Source organism: Gracilinanus agilis, chromosome 1 (assembly GCF_016433145.1).
Source record: "Gracilinanus agilis isolate LMUSP501 chromosome 1, AgileGrace, whole genome shotgun sequence".
NCBI lineage: Eukaryota > Metazoa > Chordata > Mammalia > Didelphimorphia > Didelphidae > Gracilinanus > Gracilinanus agilis.
In genome coordinates this window covers 373951958-373969250 of record NC_058130.1, presented here as the reverse complement: position 1 = coordinate 373969250, position 17293 = coordinate 373951958, and the positions used below count along the sequence as shown (strand labels likewise).

Genomic DNA, 17293 nt, shown 5'->3' with positions numbered 1-17293 from the left:
AATGCTCTAAGCAATTCTCCAATATTGTAGGGACAGAGAAATTGCTGACCTATCTCATAAAAGGGAATTTCCTTGCTGGAGAGGTCCCTAAACCAAGAATATCACAGGTTCGTCCTCTATTCCTTCAATAATACATGGTAGAATTCTCCCAGGAATCAAAGCCAAACTCTCTGGCTTATCATTTTTTCTGAATCTCTTCTCTTCTCTCTCTCTTTTTGAAAATAGGAATATTTGCCAGACTTCAGTCTCATACTTCTCCCATCCTCCATATATATTTTTATTTTTTACCAATTACATGTAATAAAATTTTTCCATACAAGTTTTCCTAAGTTATATGATTGAATTTATCTCCTTCTCTCCCTTCCCTTCCTCCTCCCAATGCTGGCAGTGCTGGCATCTGGGTTATACATGTATTACCATGCAGAACATATTTCCATATTATTCATTTTCACAAATGAATAATATTATAAAACCAAAACCCTAAAACACAAACCCAAATAAACATTGAAAAAAATCATATGCTTTCATCTGCATTCTAACTCCAACAGTTCTTTCTCTGGAGGTGGACAGCATTCCCTATCATAAGTCCCTCAAGATTGTCCTGGATCATTGTATTGCTGATAATAGCTAAGTCTATCACAGTTGATCATTCCACAATATTACAGTTAATGTGTACGGTGTTCTCCTGGTTCTGCTTATTTCACTCTGCATGTAGGTCTTTCCAACTCTTTCTGACTTCATCCTGTTCATCATTCCTTACAACACAATAGTATTCTATCACCATCATCTACCACACACAATTTGTTGTATATACACACATTCCCCAATTGATGGACATTTCTTTAATTTCCAATTCTTTGCCACCACGAAAAGAGCTTCAATAAATATTTTTGTACAAATAGGTCCTTTCCTCCCTTTTAAAAAATCCCTCCAGGATACAGACCTAATAGTGGTATTACTGGATCAAAGGGAATGCATTGTTTTATAACCCTTTGGACATAATTCCAAATGGCCCTCCAGAATGGTTAGATCGGTTCACAACTCCACCAGTGATACATCAGTGTCCCAATTTTTCGACGTCCCCTTCAACATTTATCATTTTCCTTTTTGGTCATTTTAGCAAAAAAAGGTGTGAAGTAACATTTCAAAGATGTTTTAATTTGCTTTTCACTAATCAATAATGGCTTGGAACACTTTTTCATATGACTATAGGTAGTTTTAATTTCTTCCCCTGAGAACTGCCTGTTCAACTCTTTTGACCATTTTTCTATTTCTTCACATAATTCTTAAAGAAAACATTTAAATGTGATGTCATTCTCCTTTCATCTTCCTCTGCCATTTTGTTATTCAGTTGTTTCAGTCATGTCTGACTCTTTATGACCCCATCTGGGGTTTTCTTGGCAAAGATACTCTATTAGTTTGCCATTTCCTTTTCCAGTTTATTTTACAGATGAAGAAACTGAGACAGAGTTTTAATCCCAGGGTTATACTCCACCCAGGAGGTTCATCTTCACTTTACAGATCCTAGTTTGTTGTTAAGAGCCAGCACATGCTTATTTCCCTCTGGCTTTCCTCATTCCCATCTCTGCTTTCCTATGCAGGGCAATAGACTTCGGAAACTGGTTTTAATTCGTTAGTAGGCAGTATGATCTACCAGAAGAGATACCACATTAGTTTTGGAGAGTATTATATGAACTTTCAAAGCTGAAATAAACTAAAGACAAGAATAGAAAAAGATGAAAGGAAACAAAGCCCAGAAACACTAATATGAGGTCAATTTGAACTTTACAAGGCCATATTCTAGCAGATAAATGAAGATAACACTAGTAATAGAAAGCAAGGACAAATGCAATGACCCATGTTGATTCCAGATGACTGATGCTGAAACATACTTATTTCCTCTCTGTTGAGAGATGGAGGACTATAGATGAAAAACTTACCCTGTCTGTCACTTTGATCGATCTATCATATCATAATTCTATGCAGGATCTCACAAAAGAAGCCAGAGAAAAAGAATGTTCAAAGAGGAAAACCAGAAAATACAAATTTTACTCTTGAATTTGTCTCCACTTGCATCAAGTTTGTTCCAAATATTTGTATCTATAGGTGATAGTGTAGGAAAATTGCAATAGGTTGTTTAAATACTGATGAAGTACACTTACTTTGCAATAAAATGAGTTTTGTAAGCTTTTGTACTAACAAAACTAATGTAGCCAAGATTAAAAGGGAGGAAATGTGATAATGAATGTCTCTAATGAAGACTTAAAGAGAACTAAGTTAAATTTTAAAGAATACAAGCCATTCCTCAATTGAGAAATAATCAAAGGATATGAACAGGCAGTTTTCAGATGAAGAAATCAAAGCCACCAATAATCATATAAAAATGTTGTAAATCACTCTTATTTAGAGAAATACAAATTGAAACAATGCTGAGGTACCATCTCACACCTATCAGATTGGTCAATATGGCAGTAAAGGAAAGTGGTAAATGTTGGAGGGGATGTGGCAAAATTGGGACACTAATGCGTTGGTGGAGTTGTGAATGGATCCAGCCTTTCTAGAGGGCAATTTGGAACTATGCCTAAAGGGCTATAAAACTGTGAATACCCTTTGATCCAGTAATACCACTACGGGGTCTGTATCCCACGGACATAATAAAAAAGGGGAAAGGACTGACTTGTACAAAAATATTTATAGCTGCTCTTTTCATGGTGGCAAAGAATTGGAAATTAAAGGGATGTCCCTCAATTGAGGAATGACTGAACAAACTGTAGTATATGTTGGTGATGGAATACTATTGCGTTCGTTATATAAATGATAAGCAAGATGATTTCAGAAAAAGCCAGAAAGTTCTGTGGGAACTGATGCAGAATGAAATAAATAGAACTGAGAGAACATTGTACACAACAATAGCAATACTGGACGATGATTATCTGTGAAAACTTGGCTACTCTCAGCAATGCAATGATCTGGGACAATCCTGAAATCATGATGGCAAATGCTATCCACCTCCTGAGAAAAAACTGTTGGAGTCATCTTTCACATCAGTGTATCTTTGGTTTTATTTGGGGTTTGGGTTATGTATGAGTATGATCTGACAACAATGACCAATATGGAAGTGTGTTTTGCATGACAATAAACATAAAATTTAATTTTAAAAAATGAGTTTTGTAAAAATCCTTGGCAAATTTACTTTCCAACACAGTCTGTTGCGGGACAGGTTGTATGACATTTTGCAAAGAGGAAGTCCACCTCTGAATAGTGTCTGATTGCCTCCTGTTGTTGTTCCCTTTTTGTTTTTGAAGAGAACAAATGACATCATGGGGGTGATGTCTTGACTTGCACATGAATTGAAATTAAATGAGACAAGAGTTGCACAAAGTTATCAGCCTCACCCTCACTTCCAGAGTCATCCAAGCCCAGGGGGCAAGACATAAGTCAGGGTCAGGAGGAATGGTGATGGCCTAGGATGCAGCAGATGACTGTGCCATCTTTGATATCTGACCAGGCTCTAAGCTTCAGCCACCTTTGAGGCCATTGAAACAAATTGTTCTCATGCATCCATTTCTCTGGGGAAAGTCTTCATATGTTTGAGGTAGATAACCCCCTAACTCACTAACAGGTTTGTGACCTGTCAATTACCCTCCACCTGGGTTAGCCCACCTGCCAAGATGATTTTACCAGTGTGGCCACTGCATGCTATGGCTTCTTGGAGCCACAGATAAGATTTGAGTGACAGGCAGACTCCAGAGGAGGATAACCATCCCTGAAAAGGCTCAACAAGCTCTCACACCAGAGGTGCTAATCTTCCCCAAACACCCCAAACACTTCTTGCCTGGGGTACCCAGATTCAAATTCAGCCTCTAAATAAATACTCATGTGCAAATCTTAGTAAACAGTCCTCATGTAATGATGTCCAACATTTTTAAAAAATCTAATGAAAATTCAATGCAAGAAAAAAGATATGTGTCTCATATGTTGACAAGCACGAGGGAAAAACAAAATAGCTCTCTATCCTCAGAGGGCTTACAGCGTATTGAAATGCTACAACATGTACACAGATAAGTACATAACACAAGTGGGAGAAGACTAGCAACATGGTAATCGGAGGGAAGATTTTATAGATGAGGGCACCTTGAACTGAGTCTTGAAAGAAGATGAAGAAAAGCCAGCCTTGAGGAGGGAGTGCATTATGGATCTGAGGTGGGGCTAAAGACAATATTGAGTTTGGCAAATAGAACATGAAATCTATGGAGAGAAGTAATCTAAACTAAGCCCAGATGTGTAGGTTGGAGGCATAATGTGAGGAGTTTTAAATAATTCCATGATATAATTTTTATTGTATGGTAGATGCGATAGAAAGCCACTTTGGAGTTGTAGAATAGGTGAATAACATGGCCAAACTTGTACATTAGGAAGGTAATGTTGACATCATGTATTGCTGAAGGGATCAAAAAACTGGAAAAACCAATCTGATTGAACTTGATGACTGCTTGGCTATTAGTAGTCCAGGAGAAAGGAACATTTCACGATAATGTTCTTTCTGTCGTAATCATTTCAATCAGCCAGGTCTGATTCTTCATGACCCCATTTGGGGTTTTCTTTGTAAAGATACTGGAGTGGCTTTCTATTTCCTTCTCCAGCTCATCTTATAGATGATAAAACTGAGACAAACAGGATTAAGTGACTCACCCAGGGTCCCCCCACTAGGGAGTGTCTGAGCCTGAATGTGAACTCGGATCTTCCTGACTCTGGTCAAGCTCTCTATCTACTTGCCCAACTTGGTTCCTTCTGTATCAGTTCTATTTTTATGCTAAAACGCCAGGCTTGAGCAGAGACTATATGGTGAATGCAATGCAAGGCAAAGAGCACCTGGGTTTGAAAATCATTTGGGACTGGGACTGTGGGCTAGACAACTGTCTTCCTGAATTTCAGCTTTCTCGTCTATAAAAAGATAATAGTAGCCACACAACCTTTATTTATTGTGAGGGAAGCACATTGTAAACCTTTTAAACTAACCCAATGCTTTCCATCATGGTCTACTAAAATTTGAGAGAGAGACAGAGAGATAGAGACAGAGAAACAGAGAGAAAGAGAGACAGAGAGAGACAGAGAGAGAAATTGAGAAAGGTTTGCAAATAGGAGGCTTACCTATAAAGACTAATTCACACCAACACCCAGAATCAAATTCTGCTCCCAAATGCACATGGTCAAATCTTAGATGAGGTTAGTTCAAACTCTCTAGAGTTTTATTACCAATATTAGCATAAATTATTTAACTTTTAAGATTAAAAAAAGTTTTTTAAAGTTTTTAAAAGTCACAACAATTATTATTCAAACTAAAAATGCAGTTATCAGCTCGAGCAGAAATAAATTTGAATTCTGGGTTCTGAGCAAAAAAATTCCAGAGATTTCCCCTTAAGCTTTATGCTATAACCAAAATAAGAAGTTCTTTCCCAACCTCTCCACCCTCATTGCTTTGGTACTTTCCCTTATAATGCAAGGACTGTTCTTCAGTATTCTTGTCTAAGATTGGCTCTGAGCCCCTGCAGGTGTCCTAATTTCATGCTTAAATCAGCCCTGCAGCGGTTCTCCTACCACATAGCCGGGAATAAGGCTTAGAGGACTACATAAAGGCGTGCTGGTTCCTGCCCTCTGGGGCTCCCAAAACTAGATTGTTTATCCCCTAAACCTTGGTTGACAAGGAAGGAGAGTTAAGGGATGGGTTTTAAAGTGTGAAAACAAATTAATGAAATGCAAGGGAAACAGAGTAAGGAAAAAAACTCAGGATTTTGCCTTGGGGAAAGAGTAAAATCACTGGAGAGAGTTGGTTTGTTTTGTGTTGTTGTTTTTTAATTGATAATCTGGCATCACTTTCCCCATTAGCTCTACTCCTAAGGCACACAACATTTTTTCTGTTGTGTTTGCCTATTTGAAGTTATTGTTAGCTACTTAGTATATTACAGAAACCAGTTGAATTGCCTTCTGTTTCTTTCTCCTTGGAAGCTGTTGGTTTCCAATAATAAACATTTGCTTCTAGATAACTTTGGGTAAATCCATAGAACCAGTCACTTGCCAAGTGTGTTGGAGGAAAGTCATTTGTTGCAATTGCTAATAAGGAGTTTTCTGTCCATATTTATGAGGTTGTCTTTTCTGTGTCACCTTGCTCTTGCTCTTCTTCTTGTGGGAGTGGTTCTTCCTGTCACAAATAATTCCTTTTGCATTTTTCTTTTTCTTTTGCATTTTCATCCATTTCTTAAGAGTGTGATTATGGGGGCTGACACAGTATTTTCGATGATGGACATGGAGGCTGCCAGAAAAAAAAATGAAAGGGAAGAAGGAGGAAAACTTTTAGGAAACATAAATAACTGAAAACATACTGCAATGATTACTCATGCACCCCCTTTTAAATATGTGTTCTCTGAGACCTGGTTTTATATAGCAAGGCTAAATCCAGAGTACAATTTATGTTGTGACTTTCTCCAGCCTAAGAATGGGACGCAGGAATATAGGCAGGGAGAGGAGATGAAAAATGCAGTTCTTTCTTAAGGTAGCAGAGGATGAAGTGCTGCCCCTTTAGCACAGGAAGAAGTGATGCGTTAATTGGCACTTTGGGGTTGTTGATAGAAATAGAGTTTGAGGGAGATCTTATGGGGTGCCCAAGAAAAGAGTTTGAGGAACACTACGGTCATTTTGGTTATTCAAATGCCACATAATAGCACCCCAGATCTTACTAAAGGGGATTCATGGTTAGATAAGTAAGGATTTTTTGTTTAAAGAAACAAAAGTATCATAGTATCTTGCTGTAGTCTTATAGTCTAATATTTATTCTTCACAACAGATTTCCCTTCCTGGAGATCTCTGTAAACAGATTATGCAAACAGGTTTCAAGAAGGAGGTGGAGAAATAGAAAAGATGACTGAGATTTCTTGGTTCAGATTCTATTTTTTTCTTGGCTCAGGCTCTCGCTTTTCATAGACAGGTAGATTTGGAATTGTAAGGGACCCAAGAAGTTACCTAGTTCAGCCCCCTCATTTTTGAAATGAGGAAAATGGGGATCAAGGAGCTTAGTGAGCTGTTCAACATCACTTAGTGGTAAAGTCAGGATTTATGCCAAGCCCTGTGACTCCATATCCAGTATTCTTTCAACTGCACCAAATTGCTAGACATACTGTTTGTGTCTTTATTTGGCTGCTCTTAGAAAGCAGGACTAAATCCTCCAGGAGAATAAAATACTGTATTTTTCACTACCTTAGGGATACAGAGGCAGTTGAGAGGGGCAGGAGGAAAAGAGAGAAGTGGAGGTGGCCTAAGGGAAGCTAGCATGGAGATTTCAGTGAAGCCCTGTGCATTCCCAAGAATCTTTAAAGTCACTTTCCCTTTGTTTTGGGCAGAGCTATCTTCTTGCAACCTCGGGTGTAAAGTTTCAAATTCTTCCTCCTTCATCCAGACATTTGCTTAAGCTGAAGATGAGAATGGGAGGGTCAATGATAAGTGGAAGCTCATTTTTCCTTCCAGGCTTAGGAAAGTGTGACTAGGCTATATCCCAGTGACTGTCTCAATAATATTGGGTAATTTTTCTGGAAGAACATTCTAATGTCTGCTTTTAGATTTTTTTTTCTGATGAGTACAGTATATGTTGGTAAATAAAGAATAGTAATAGATATAGCAGAACGCATTAAGACATTTCGACTTGATTTAACATTGTATGATGCTTTATCAAAACTTACATGACAGCTGGTAGGTCACAAACACCATCAGCTCTTTGAATGTGGCATCTTTTCACTCTTGGTAAAAGTGTTCTAGAAATATGATGGGACACCTCTGTGCAACAGCTGGAAGCTACAGGGAGAATGGCTAAAAGAACAAAAGAAGGAAAATGCTCAAACATTGCACCTCATATACCCCTTACCTGTTTCCAGTGGCAGTTTCCCTGAGCCTCATTTTTTCCTCATGATAAAATGAAGGGGTTAGAACAAAAGTCAAAAGTTCTTATCCTGGGTTATATGCACTTTTAAAATGTATTTTGATAACTATTTCAGTATAATTGATTTCTTTTGTAAACCCTGTGTACTTTATTTAATGTATTTTAAAATATTACTCTGAGAATTCTAGATTTCATTCAGCTTTACCAGTGATCCATAATGCCAAAAAAGGTTAAGAATCCTTAAACTAGACAATTATTGAGGTCTTTTCCAGCTCTAATGGTCTATGAGTTGAATCCTAAAGACAGCAGAAAGATAGTGTCCATTCAACCCTTATCAAACAATTTATGCAACATATAATTGATCTCTGTCCCTCAAGGAACTTACAACTTTTTGGAAAATTAAATATGCACACATGAAAAATTAGATGCAATAAAGAGAAGATCATCAGGAGGGCAGCTAGGTGGCTCAGTGGATTGAGAGCCAGGCCTAGAGATGGGAGGTCCTAGGTTCAAATCTGGCCTCAGATACTTCCTAGCTGCATGACCCTGGGCAAGTCATTTAACCCCTATTGCCTAGCCCTTATTGCTTTTCTGCTTTGGAACCAATATACACTATTGATTCTAAGATGGAAGGTAAGGGTTTAAAATTTTTTAATTAAAAAAAGAAGATAATCAATTACTGGATGTGTGAAAATCCCTTGCCCCTATAATAATTTCAAGCTCATCCTTATGGAGGTCAGCCCTATTCTGCCACAGTCCTCACCATTCAATTACTCAACAGTGATCTCTCAAGCAGATACGATGTGTTTGGCAGTGTGTTGGGCCATGGAAATACATAGACTAAAAGGAAACATTTCCTGTCCTGCAGAGGTTTACACCTAAGAGGGTAAGTAACATGTACACCTATGTATAAATTTAAAATATAGACAAAATAAATGCAAGCTATTGGTAAGGATAGCACAAGTGGCTTGGTGAAGAGCTAGTAAGGCTTCATTTAGAAAAGAAAATGGTGCTTGAACTGAGTTTTGAAGAAAACAAGAGATTCTAGAAAGTGGAGATGGAGGTAAGAAGGGATTTCATTACACGCAATGAGGCAGCACAACAGTACAGAAATGGGAAACAGAGCATCATGTGTGAGGAAGAGTAAGGTCAGTTTGTCTGAACTATAAAGAGTGTGACAACAAGCCAAGCAGGTTGGAAACAAGTTGTGAAGAGATTTAAATACCAACAGAGGGGTTCATATTTTATCCTAGAGAAAATCAGGAGCCACTATAAATATCTAGAAAGTCTACCAAACTGAGTTCTGATAGGGAAATTGTCACTTCTGTCAATATTTTCCCTAACATTAAACCCAGTCTCCCTAACTTGTTTGGTCCCATCTTTTGTCATTCCTGTCTCCTATTCACCCTTCTGAACCCACATATAATATTTAAGTTAATTTCTCTGGTTTTTCCCATAAGAAAATCCAGTGAAAATAAACCAGAAAGTTATTTTCCCAGCACCAGTTAGCACAGGGAGATAGAGAGGTTTGTGGTCAATGTGGACATGGTTTAAGCAGAAACTCTTCACAGAGCACTGTAGGCCAGGGAGAAGCTATGCACCATGGCAAGAATAAGCCTCAAACATAGCACAGAAGGGTCTAAATTTGTGTAGGGCACAGGAAAAGATGTCAACTGGCAGCTCTGTGGTTTATTCTAAGTTCTTGGTCACAAATCCATGGCACTCTGTCTAGTAGTGATATTCCAGGTTAAGAAGTAGTTATAGGTCCTAGGCTATGTATTGAATGAGAGTCAAATTCAGAATTTAGCAACTAGTATGTGGTCCTGAACTCGGACAGTTTCAGCATTAAACTCTTCTGAAGCCTGCAGTGGAATAACCAGGGCAAGAATCCCAGACTAAAGTAGAGGCTGAAGTTCTGTCATTCTAAAACAGCACAATTTTCCAGCTGGCTAAGTGACTAAGTCCAATAGCAGTTCAATGGAACTCCAAATGGGGCAAGGCTATAGTTGTGTTGCATAGACCTAAACCCTGGTTGGGAACTTAGAAAATTCAGATCAAGAAGGAAAAAAGCAGATCTTTCCTTGGACCAGACTACATCTAGAACACTGAAAGCTAAATAGTCTCCAGCATGAGCTGTCCTTGAGAGACTAAAATAATTCAACACCCCCAAGAAAGCAGTGAAGAACCAGCCTAGACATTCCCTCCAAAATTTGGAGAGTTCAGTCCTAATGTAAAGTCTAAAGTTAGAAAGTAATCCTGAAGAATAAATAATCAAAAAATAACATCATCACAAAAAACTGTTATGTATATTCAAAGCACAAACATGGAAAAAAGAGAATGACTCCCCAAATCTACAAGCAAGACCTCAAGGAATAACACAACTTGGGCAACAGTTCATCTGGAATCTTTTGAAAAGATGAAATAGATGTCCTAAAAGTTTGAATTTTTAAATATAAATTAAAAAGGAGTACTAGAAGAAAAAATTAGTTAAGAAATGAGAGGTATGGAAGAGAGAATTAGAAAGGGAATTAGTAGCTTGCACAAGAGTTACAAAACTTTACCCAAGTCTGTAAAAATTTGGAGATATCAAATAGAAGCTAATGACCCTATGAGATAATAAATCTTAAAGTAAAAAAACTGGGTGGGGGGAACTAGAAGGAAATGTAATTATCTCATAGTAAAAAGAGCTGACCCAGAAAACAGGTCAAGGAGAGATAACTTGAGAATCATTAGATGCTTGAAAGCCATGGCCAAAGAAAGAGCTTAAACATCATTTTTTCAAGAAATCATAAATGAAAACTGCCCAAATCTTTTAGAGCTACAGGGCAAAGTGATCATTTTAGCCCTACTATAGCTCAAAAATCCTGAGCTCATACAATCCATCAGCTTCCAGCTTCCCTAGCAGCAGGGATTAAAGTCATTGGCCATCATGTTTTATTCCGTCTTAAATGACCTAAATTATTAGGACCATAGAATCTTTTTATAGGTTCTTTTCCTCTACTTGACTGTGAGCTTCTTGAAGTGAGGAACTATTTTGTTTTTGTCTCAAGGTACTGGCCTGTAGGAATCAGTAAATATTTTCTGACTTTGAAGAAATCAAGTCTCTCAGTATCTGTTTTGAGTGTTTTCAGAATTCTTTCATGACCCTAACTACAAGGCCAAGAAGAGTTGGCAAACTCTGTAATGTCACTTTTGTTAACCATAAACTTTGCATCTTTTGAAATGCACCTTATGTAATTATATGACGTTACCCACATCTTTATCATTGTCATCTTCTTCAGTTGTTAGCACCTGATTACTGTCTTCTCCCTCATCACTATCACTTGTCAGTATTCACACTGGTAACTATTCTAATGCTTTATCTCTCAGTTTATCAACTCCCTTAATTCTCACCACTGCTATTTTTACTCCACTTCTTGCTACTCAGAGTTGGTTGCACCTTAGATGTTGCCATCACTTTGCCTTAAGCACAAATCTGACCACATTACATTCCTTACTCAATAAACTCTAGTGGTGCCCTATTGTCTCCAGGGCCAAATATAAAATCTTCTGTTTGGTGTTCAAAGATCTTTGTAACATGACCCTGCCTACCTTCCTAGGCTTCTTATGTCTTAAACCTCGCATATATTATGCAATTCAGTAACAGTGCCCTCCTTGCTTTTCCCTTTTTTTTTTTTTTTCATCTTTCTCTACTGATTTCTCCTTTTTCCACTGGCTATTTCCCATGCCTGGGATGCTCTCCTTCTTTATTTTCAAGTCCTGGTTTCCCTGGGTTTCTTCAAGTCTAACTAAAATCTCACCTTCTTCAAGGAAGTTTTTCCTGATCACTCTTAATTGTAGTGCCTTCCCTCTGTTGATAATTTCCTATTTTTCTGGTAGATAGCTTGTTTTGTACATAGCTATTTGTATGGTTTCTCCTTATTAGAGTCTCTCCTCAAGAGCAAAGACTATCTTTTATCTTTATTTGTATTTCCAGCATTTGGCACATAGTAGATACTTAATAAATGCTTACACATTTACTAACTGACCTCAAACCTGTCTCACAGGTTATAGATTTAAAGCTGAAAGGATGCTTAGAGGTCATCTAGTCCAACCCCCTCATTTGGAGGAGGAAAGTAAGCTGTTACAGCGAATTAAATCTCCCAAAATAATCTCTAGGGTAAGTGGCAGAATTAAGGTTTAAATGTAGTTTCTCTAGCTCCAAAGGCAGCACCTTTTCTAACTTGCCATCATCCTCAATTCTGAAATTTCTCTTTCTGTCTCTCCATCTATCCCAACACCATACCCCTTCTTTAATCCAGTCTTCACCCTTGTCATAACTCTTGATCCTTTGATCACTCCCAGCATTCCTGGTCCATCATCTGTCGGGTTCCACTTCTCTTCTGCCCAGTCTTCATTTTATAAGTCAAACATTTCAATAAAGCAACAACCTTCATTCTTCTTTCCCTTGTCTGTCTGCTCTTATCATTCTATTAATCTTCAACTCTGCATTAACCCACCTTTCATTTTCTGTGTTCCTACTTCCCAAGCACAAAATGCCATTAGTTTTTGTTGTTTAGTAGTTTTCAGTCATTTCTAACTCTTTGTGGCCCCATTTGGAGTTTTCTTGGCAAAGAAACTGGAGCGGTTTGCCCTTCCCCTCTCCAACTCATTTCACAGATGAGGGAACTGAGACCAACAGAGTAGGACCCTTTCCTAGGGTCACATAACTAGTAAGTATCTGAGGCCAGTTTTGAACTCAAAACCTAGGACTCTAACTATTGTTCCACCTAGCTGGCCAGTGACACAAGAAGTATTAAGACTGTTGAATGAAACAACTACAAATCTTTCCTATCCATTGGGTCTTCACAGTCGCATGGAAATAAAATTTATTCACCTATGAATGATTTCCTTTGGTCCATTCTCTGACTCTTTGCCTTTGCTGAAGGCTATATAATTAATATGGTCTGAGATACTAAGGAAACGATGACCTGGTCTAAGTGGAACAAAGAAAGTAAATCAGAAACCAGCAAAGTCAAGCCAAATTCCAAATATAAAGTGTGAACTGGAAGGTGGGAATTGAGTTTGCCACTGTTATCTAAATCTGGAGAAGTTACAGAGAACATACTATGCAGGGAAGTGGAGGGTAAAATAATGATCTCAATTCCTTGCTTAAGAAAAGATTCATATGCTGGCCTACACTGATGCCACACCCCTTCCTTGCCTCTGTCATATTGGTGTTGCTATAGACCTTATCTCTAAAATGTCTCATAGGAACTCAAGGCCAGGCAGCCCAGTCCACCTTTAAATAGAAAAACCTCCAATTGTTGGGTAGTTTTACTGTATAGGAAGCCAAAATCTATTTCCTTGAAATTTCCACCCTTAACCCCTACATTTGCCCTCAGGGACCAATCAGAACAAGGAATGGATTAGAGAGGAAGAATTTTTGTTTTTTCAGTTCTGATCATAAGGCTTGAATTCCTCCTCAGAACCTTTGCCTTCTTTGCTTTCTTTTCAGGGCACTTCTTACCCTAGGATGCAACAATCTGGTAGGCAGTAGAAGAGAAATAATCTTGAAGCCCTTTCACCTTCTTTTATAGGACAGAAGATCACCTGTATTTTGTGTAGGAAAAGTTATTTGATTCTGGTTGAAATACAAACATTTTGTAGGTTCATTACAAAATCCCCTGGAACTTCCATACTTGCTTTAAGCAAGATCTTTGAAGCTTCAGTCTTCTTATTGGTAGTTCTTGGGGTAAAGGGAACTCAATCTCTTAAAACTCCTGCATGAGGCTTACTTTCCCTTTTCTTCTCTAAATACAATCATTATTCTGTCTTAATTGGTAATTAACAGGCTCCTACTGAGCCTGGACAAGAGCTCTTCAGGTCCTCAAGAAAGAATTTAATTACCAGCAAAACACCATCAATGGAATCTAATAATTACTCACACCTTCTTCTCTTCTTTCAGATCCTTCTTGGGTACTTCTCTAGACATCTTATTTTCTGTTTGATCTCAGAGTCATTTCCTCTCTTCCCTCTCCTAAACTTCAAATATCCAATCAGTCAATCATCTCTTGCTTCTAGACACTTACTAGGCCTCTGGGCTATCTAACTTGTTCCCTTTCTAGTTTTTTGATTTGCATGCCGAGTTCATTGATCTTTGCCCTCCCTAACTTGTTATTTTTTCTTTTAAACCAAGCTACCCAGCTGCCCTGATAATTTGTTATTATATGCAATCAATGATATAAATTTCCCCCTGAGGGAAGCTGGGTAGCTCAGTGGATTGAGAGTCAGGCCTAGAGGGGAGGTCCTGGGTTCAAATCTGGCCTCAGATACTTCCTAGCTGTGTGACCCTGGGCAAGTCACTTGACCCTCATTGCCCACCCTTACCACTCTTCCACCTAGGAGCCAATACACAGAAGTTAAGGGTTTAAAAATAATAAAAATAAAAAAAAATAAATTTCCCCCTGAGTACTGCTTTAGCTGCATCCCACAGATTTTGGTAGGATGTCTCATCATTGTCATTCTCTTCAATGAAATTATTAATTGTTTCTATGATTTATTCTTTAACTATCTGATTTTGGAGAATCATATTATTTAATTTCCAATTAGTTTTTGATTTGCTGGTCCATGTGCCCTTATTGATTATTATTTTTATTGCGTTATGATCTGAAAAGGTTACATTTATTATTTCTGTCTGCTCTTTTGCATTTGTTTGCCATGTTTCTATGCCCTAGTACATGGTCAATCTCTGTGAATGTACCATGTGCAGCTGAAAAGAAGGTGTATTCCTTTTTGTCCCTATTTATTTTTCTTCACATTTCTATTAAATCTAATTTTTCTAGGATCTCATTCACCTCTCTTATCTCTTTCTTATTTATTTTTTGGTTGAATTTATCTAGATCTGATAGAGGAATATTTTGATCTCCCACTAGTATAGTTTTACTATCTATTTCCTCCTTGAGCTCTGCCAGTTTCTCCTATTGGATGCTATACCATTTGGTGCATACATATTGAGTACTGTTATTTCCTCATTATCTATACTGCATTTTATCAGGATGTAATTACCTTCCCTATCTCTTTTAATCAGATCTATTTTTACTTTGGCTTTATCAGAAATCATGAATGCCACTCCTGCCTTCTTTTTCTCAGTTGAAGCCCAAAAGATTTTGCTCCAGCCATTGACCTTAACCCCATGTATGTCCACCTGCTTCATGTGTGTTTCTTGTAGACAACATATGGTAGGATTTTGTTTTTTAATCCACTCTGCTATTTGCTTCTGTTTTATGAGTGAGTTCATCCCTTTTACATTCAGGGTTATAATTATCAGTTGTATATTCCCTAACATTTTGGTATCCTCTCTTAGTTCTACCCCTTCTTCTTACGCTATTTCCTTTTAAGCCAGTGGTTTGTTTTAAATCACTTCCCCTTGTCCCCTCCCTTGGTTTACTACCCTTTCCACCCCCTTCCCCTCTTATATTTTAAGGCCTAATGAATTCCCTCCCCCTTTTCTTCCCCTCCCTTTATGAACTCCCCACCACACTGCCTCCCTTGGTTTATCCCTTCTGACTTTATTCCTAGGGTTAGATAGAATTTGATATCCCAATGGATCTAGCTACTCTTTCCTCTCAGGATTAATTCCGCTGAGAGTAAGGTTTAAGTATTTCCTATTGATGCTCTCTTCCTCACCTTCTTGTAATAGTATTCATCCCCTCCCCTTCCCATGCCTTCTTTATGTGGTATAGATTATCCTACTTTTCTTATTCCTTCAAGTTACTCTTGGTGCCATCTTCTATTCCCACCCCTCCCTCAATCCCCCCCCCCCCAAATCATCTTAGACCATTTAGTACTCCAACCTCTCCTTATTACTAATTCTTCTAATTACTATAATAGCAAGTACAATTTTTTAGAATTAAACATAATATTTCTCCATATAGGAATACAAATAATTTGATCTTATTGAAGCCCTTGAAGAAGACAATTTAAAAAATACGAATTTTCTTTCTTTCCCCTCTCTTTCTTATTTACCTTTTCATGTTTCTCTTGGTTTTTGTGGTTGGATATCAAACTTTCCATTTAGTCTTGGTCTTTTCTGTGCAAATACTTGGAAATCTTCTATCTTGTTGAATGCCCATACTTTCCCATGGAAGTATATAGTCAGTTTTGATGGGTAGGTGATCCTTGATTATAGATCCAATTCTCTTGCCTTTCTGAATATCATGTTCCAAGCCTTGTGGTCTTGTAGTGTGGAGGCTCCCAGATCCTATGTAATCCTGATTGGTATTCCTTGATATCTGAATTGTGTCTTTCTGGCTTCCTGTAATATTTTCTCCTTAACTTGGAAATTTTGAATTTAGCTATTACATTCCTGGGGGTTGTCTTCTGAGGATTTAGTGTAGAGGGTGTTCTCTAGGCTCTTTCAATGTCTATTTTGTCCTTTTCTTCAAGGAAATTGGGACAGTTTTCTTGGATAATTTCTTGTAGTATGATATCTAGATTTCTATTTGTCTCTGATTTTTCCAGAAGACCAATAATTCTCAAGTTGTCTCTTCTAGACCTATTTTCTTGATCTATTATCTTTTCATTGAGATATTTCATGTTTCTTTCTATTTTGTCAGTCTTTTGACTTTCCTTTATTAATTCTTGCTGTCTTATGAGATCATTAGCTTCTACTTGCCCAATTCTAGCCTTTAAAAACTGTTTTTTGGCTATAATATTTTGGTTTTCCTTTTTGATCTGGACTATCTGTCTCTCCATGACTTCCAGATGGTCATTTCTGGTCTTCAATTTGCTTATCATTTCATTTGATTTCTGAACTCAATTTCCAGTTGCTAAATTCTGCCTTTTAAACTGTTATTTTCTTGCCAGATCTCTTCCATCTTTCTCATGATCTCAGATTCGAATTCTTCAAGAGCTTGTGACCAATTTTCATTTGGGGGGGAAGGTTTGCATGTCTTTAATTGTCTGTCCTCCTCTGCTTTCTGGGTTTTTTCTGTGCAGAAGTTATCAAGTTTCAAAGCTTTTTTTCTTGGTCTTTTTGGTGGTTATTTCTTGGGCCTTGCTTGGCATCATTATGCTTTCTCAACCAGAAGTCTGAGTAAGGCAGGCAGATTCTCTTTGAATGGAGCTAAGGAGCAGTTTTTGCCTGAGGCTACTTTGTGAGTCTCCTGGCTTCCATTGTCTGCTAGGCCTCTGCTACCTATGGCCTCTCTCAGCCTCACTCCTGTGCCCAAGGTCTGTACTCCCCAGCCTCCTGGGGTCTCTGGTCTAGCTGTTTTCAGGGTCAAGCCCCCATGGTCCTAGTTGGCTGCCCAGAACCCAGAAACTGGCCCATGCTTGCTCCTCCACCTGAGGTTTTCCCCTGAGCCTAGCTCTCTAAGCTGCTTC

General features: G+C 38.1%; 1 protein-coding gene across 1 annotated transcript in view; it reads right to left on the bottom strand.

The window, feature by feature from the left end:
- Window positions 1-6102: 6102 nt before the first annotated feature.
- CCL28 (C-C motif chemokine ligand 28) overlaps window positions 6103-17293 on the bottom strand; it is a 32055-nt gene continuing 20864 nt past the window's right edge. Inside the window, exons 2-3 of the mRNA XM_044657757.1 lie at window positions 7731-7857; window positions 6103-6310 (exon numbers count right to left, since the gene is read on the bottom strand). Of these exons, the coding sequence (XP_044513692.1) occupies window positions 6112-6310; window positions 7731-7857 (326 nt within the window). The 3' untranslated portion in view covers window positions 6103-6111. The remainder of the gene's footprint in view (window positions 6311-7730; window positions 7858-17293) is intronic.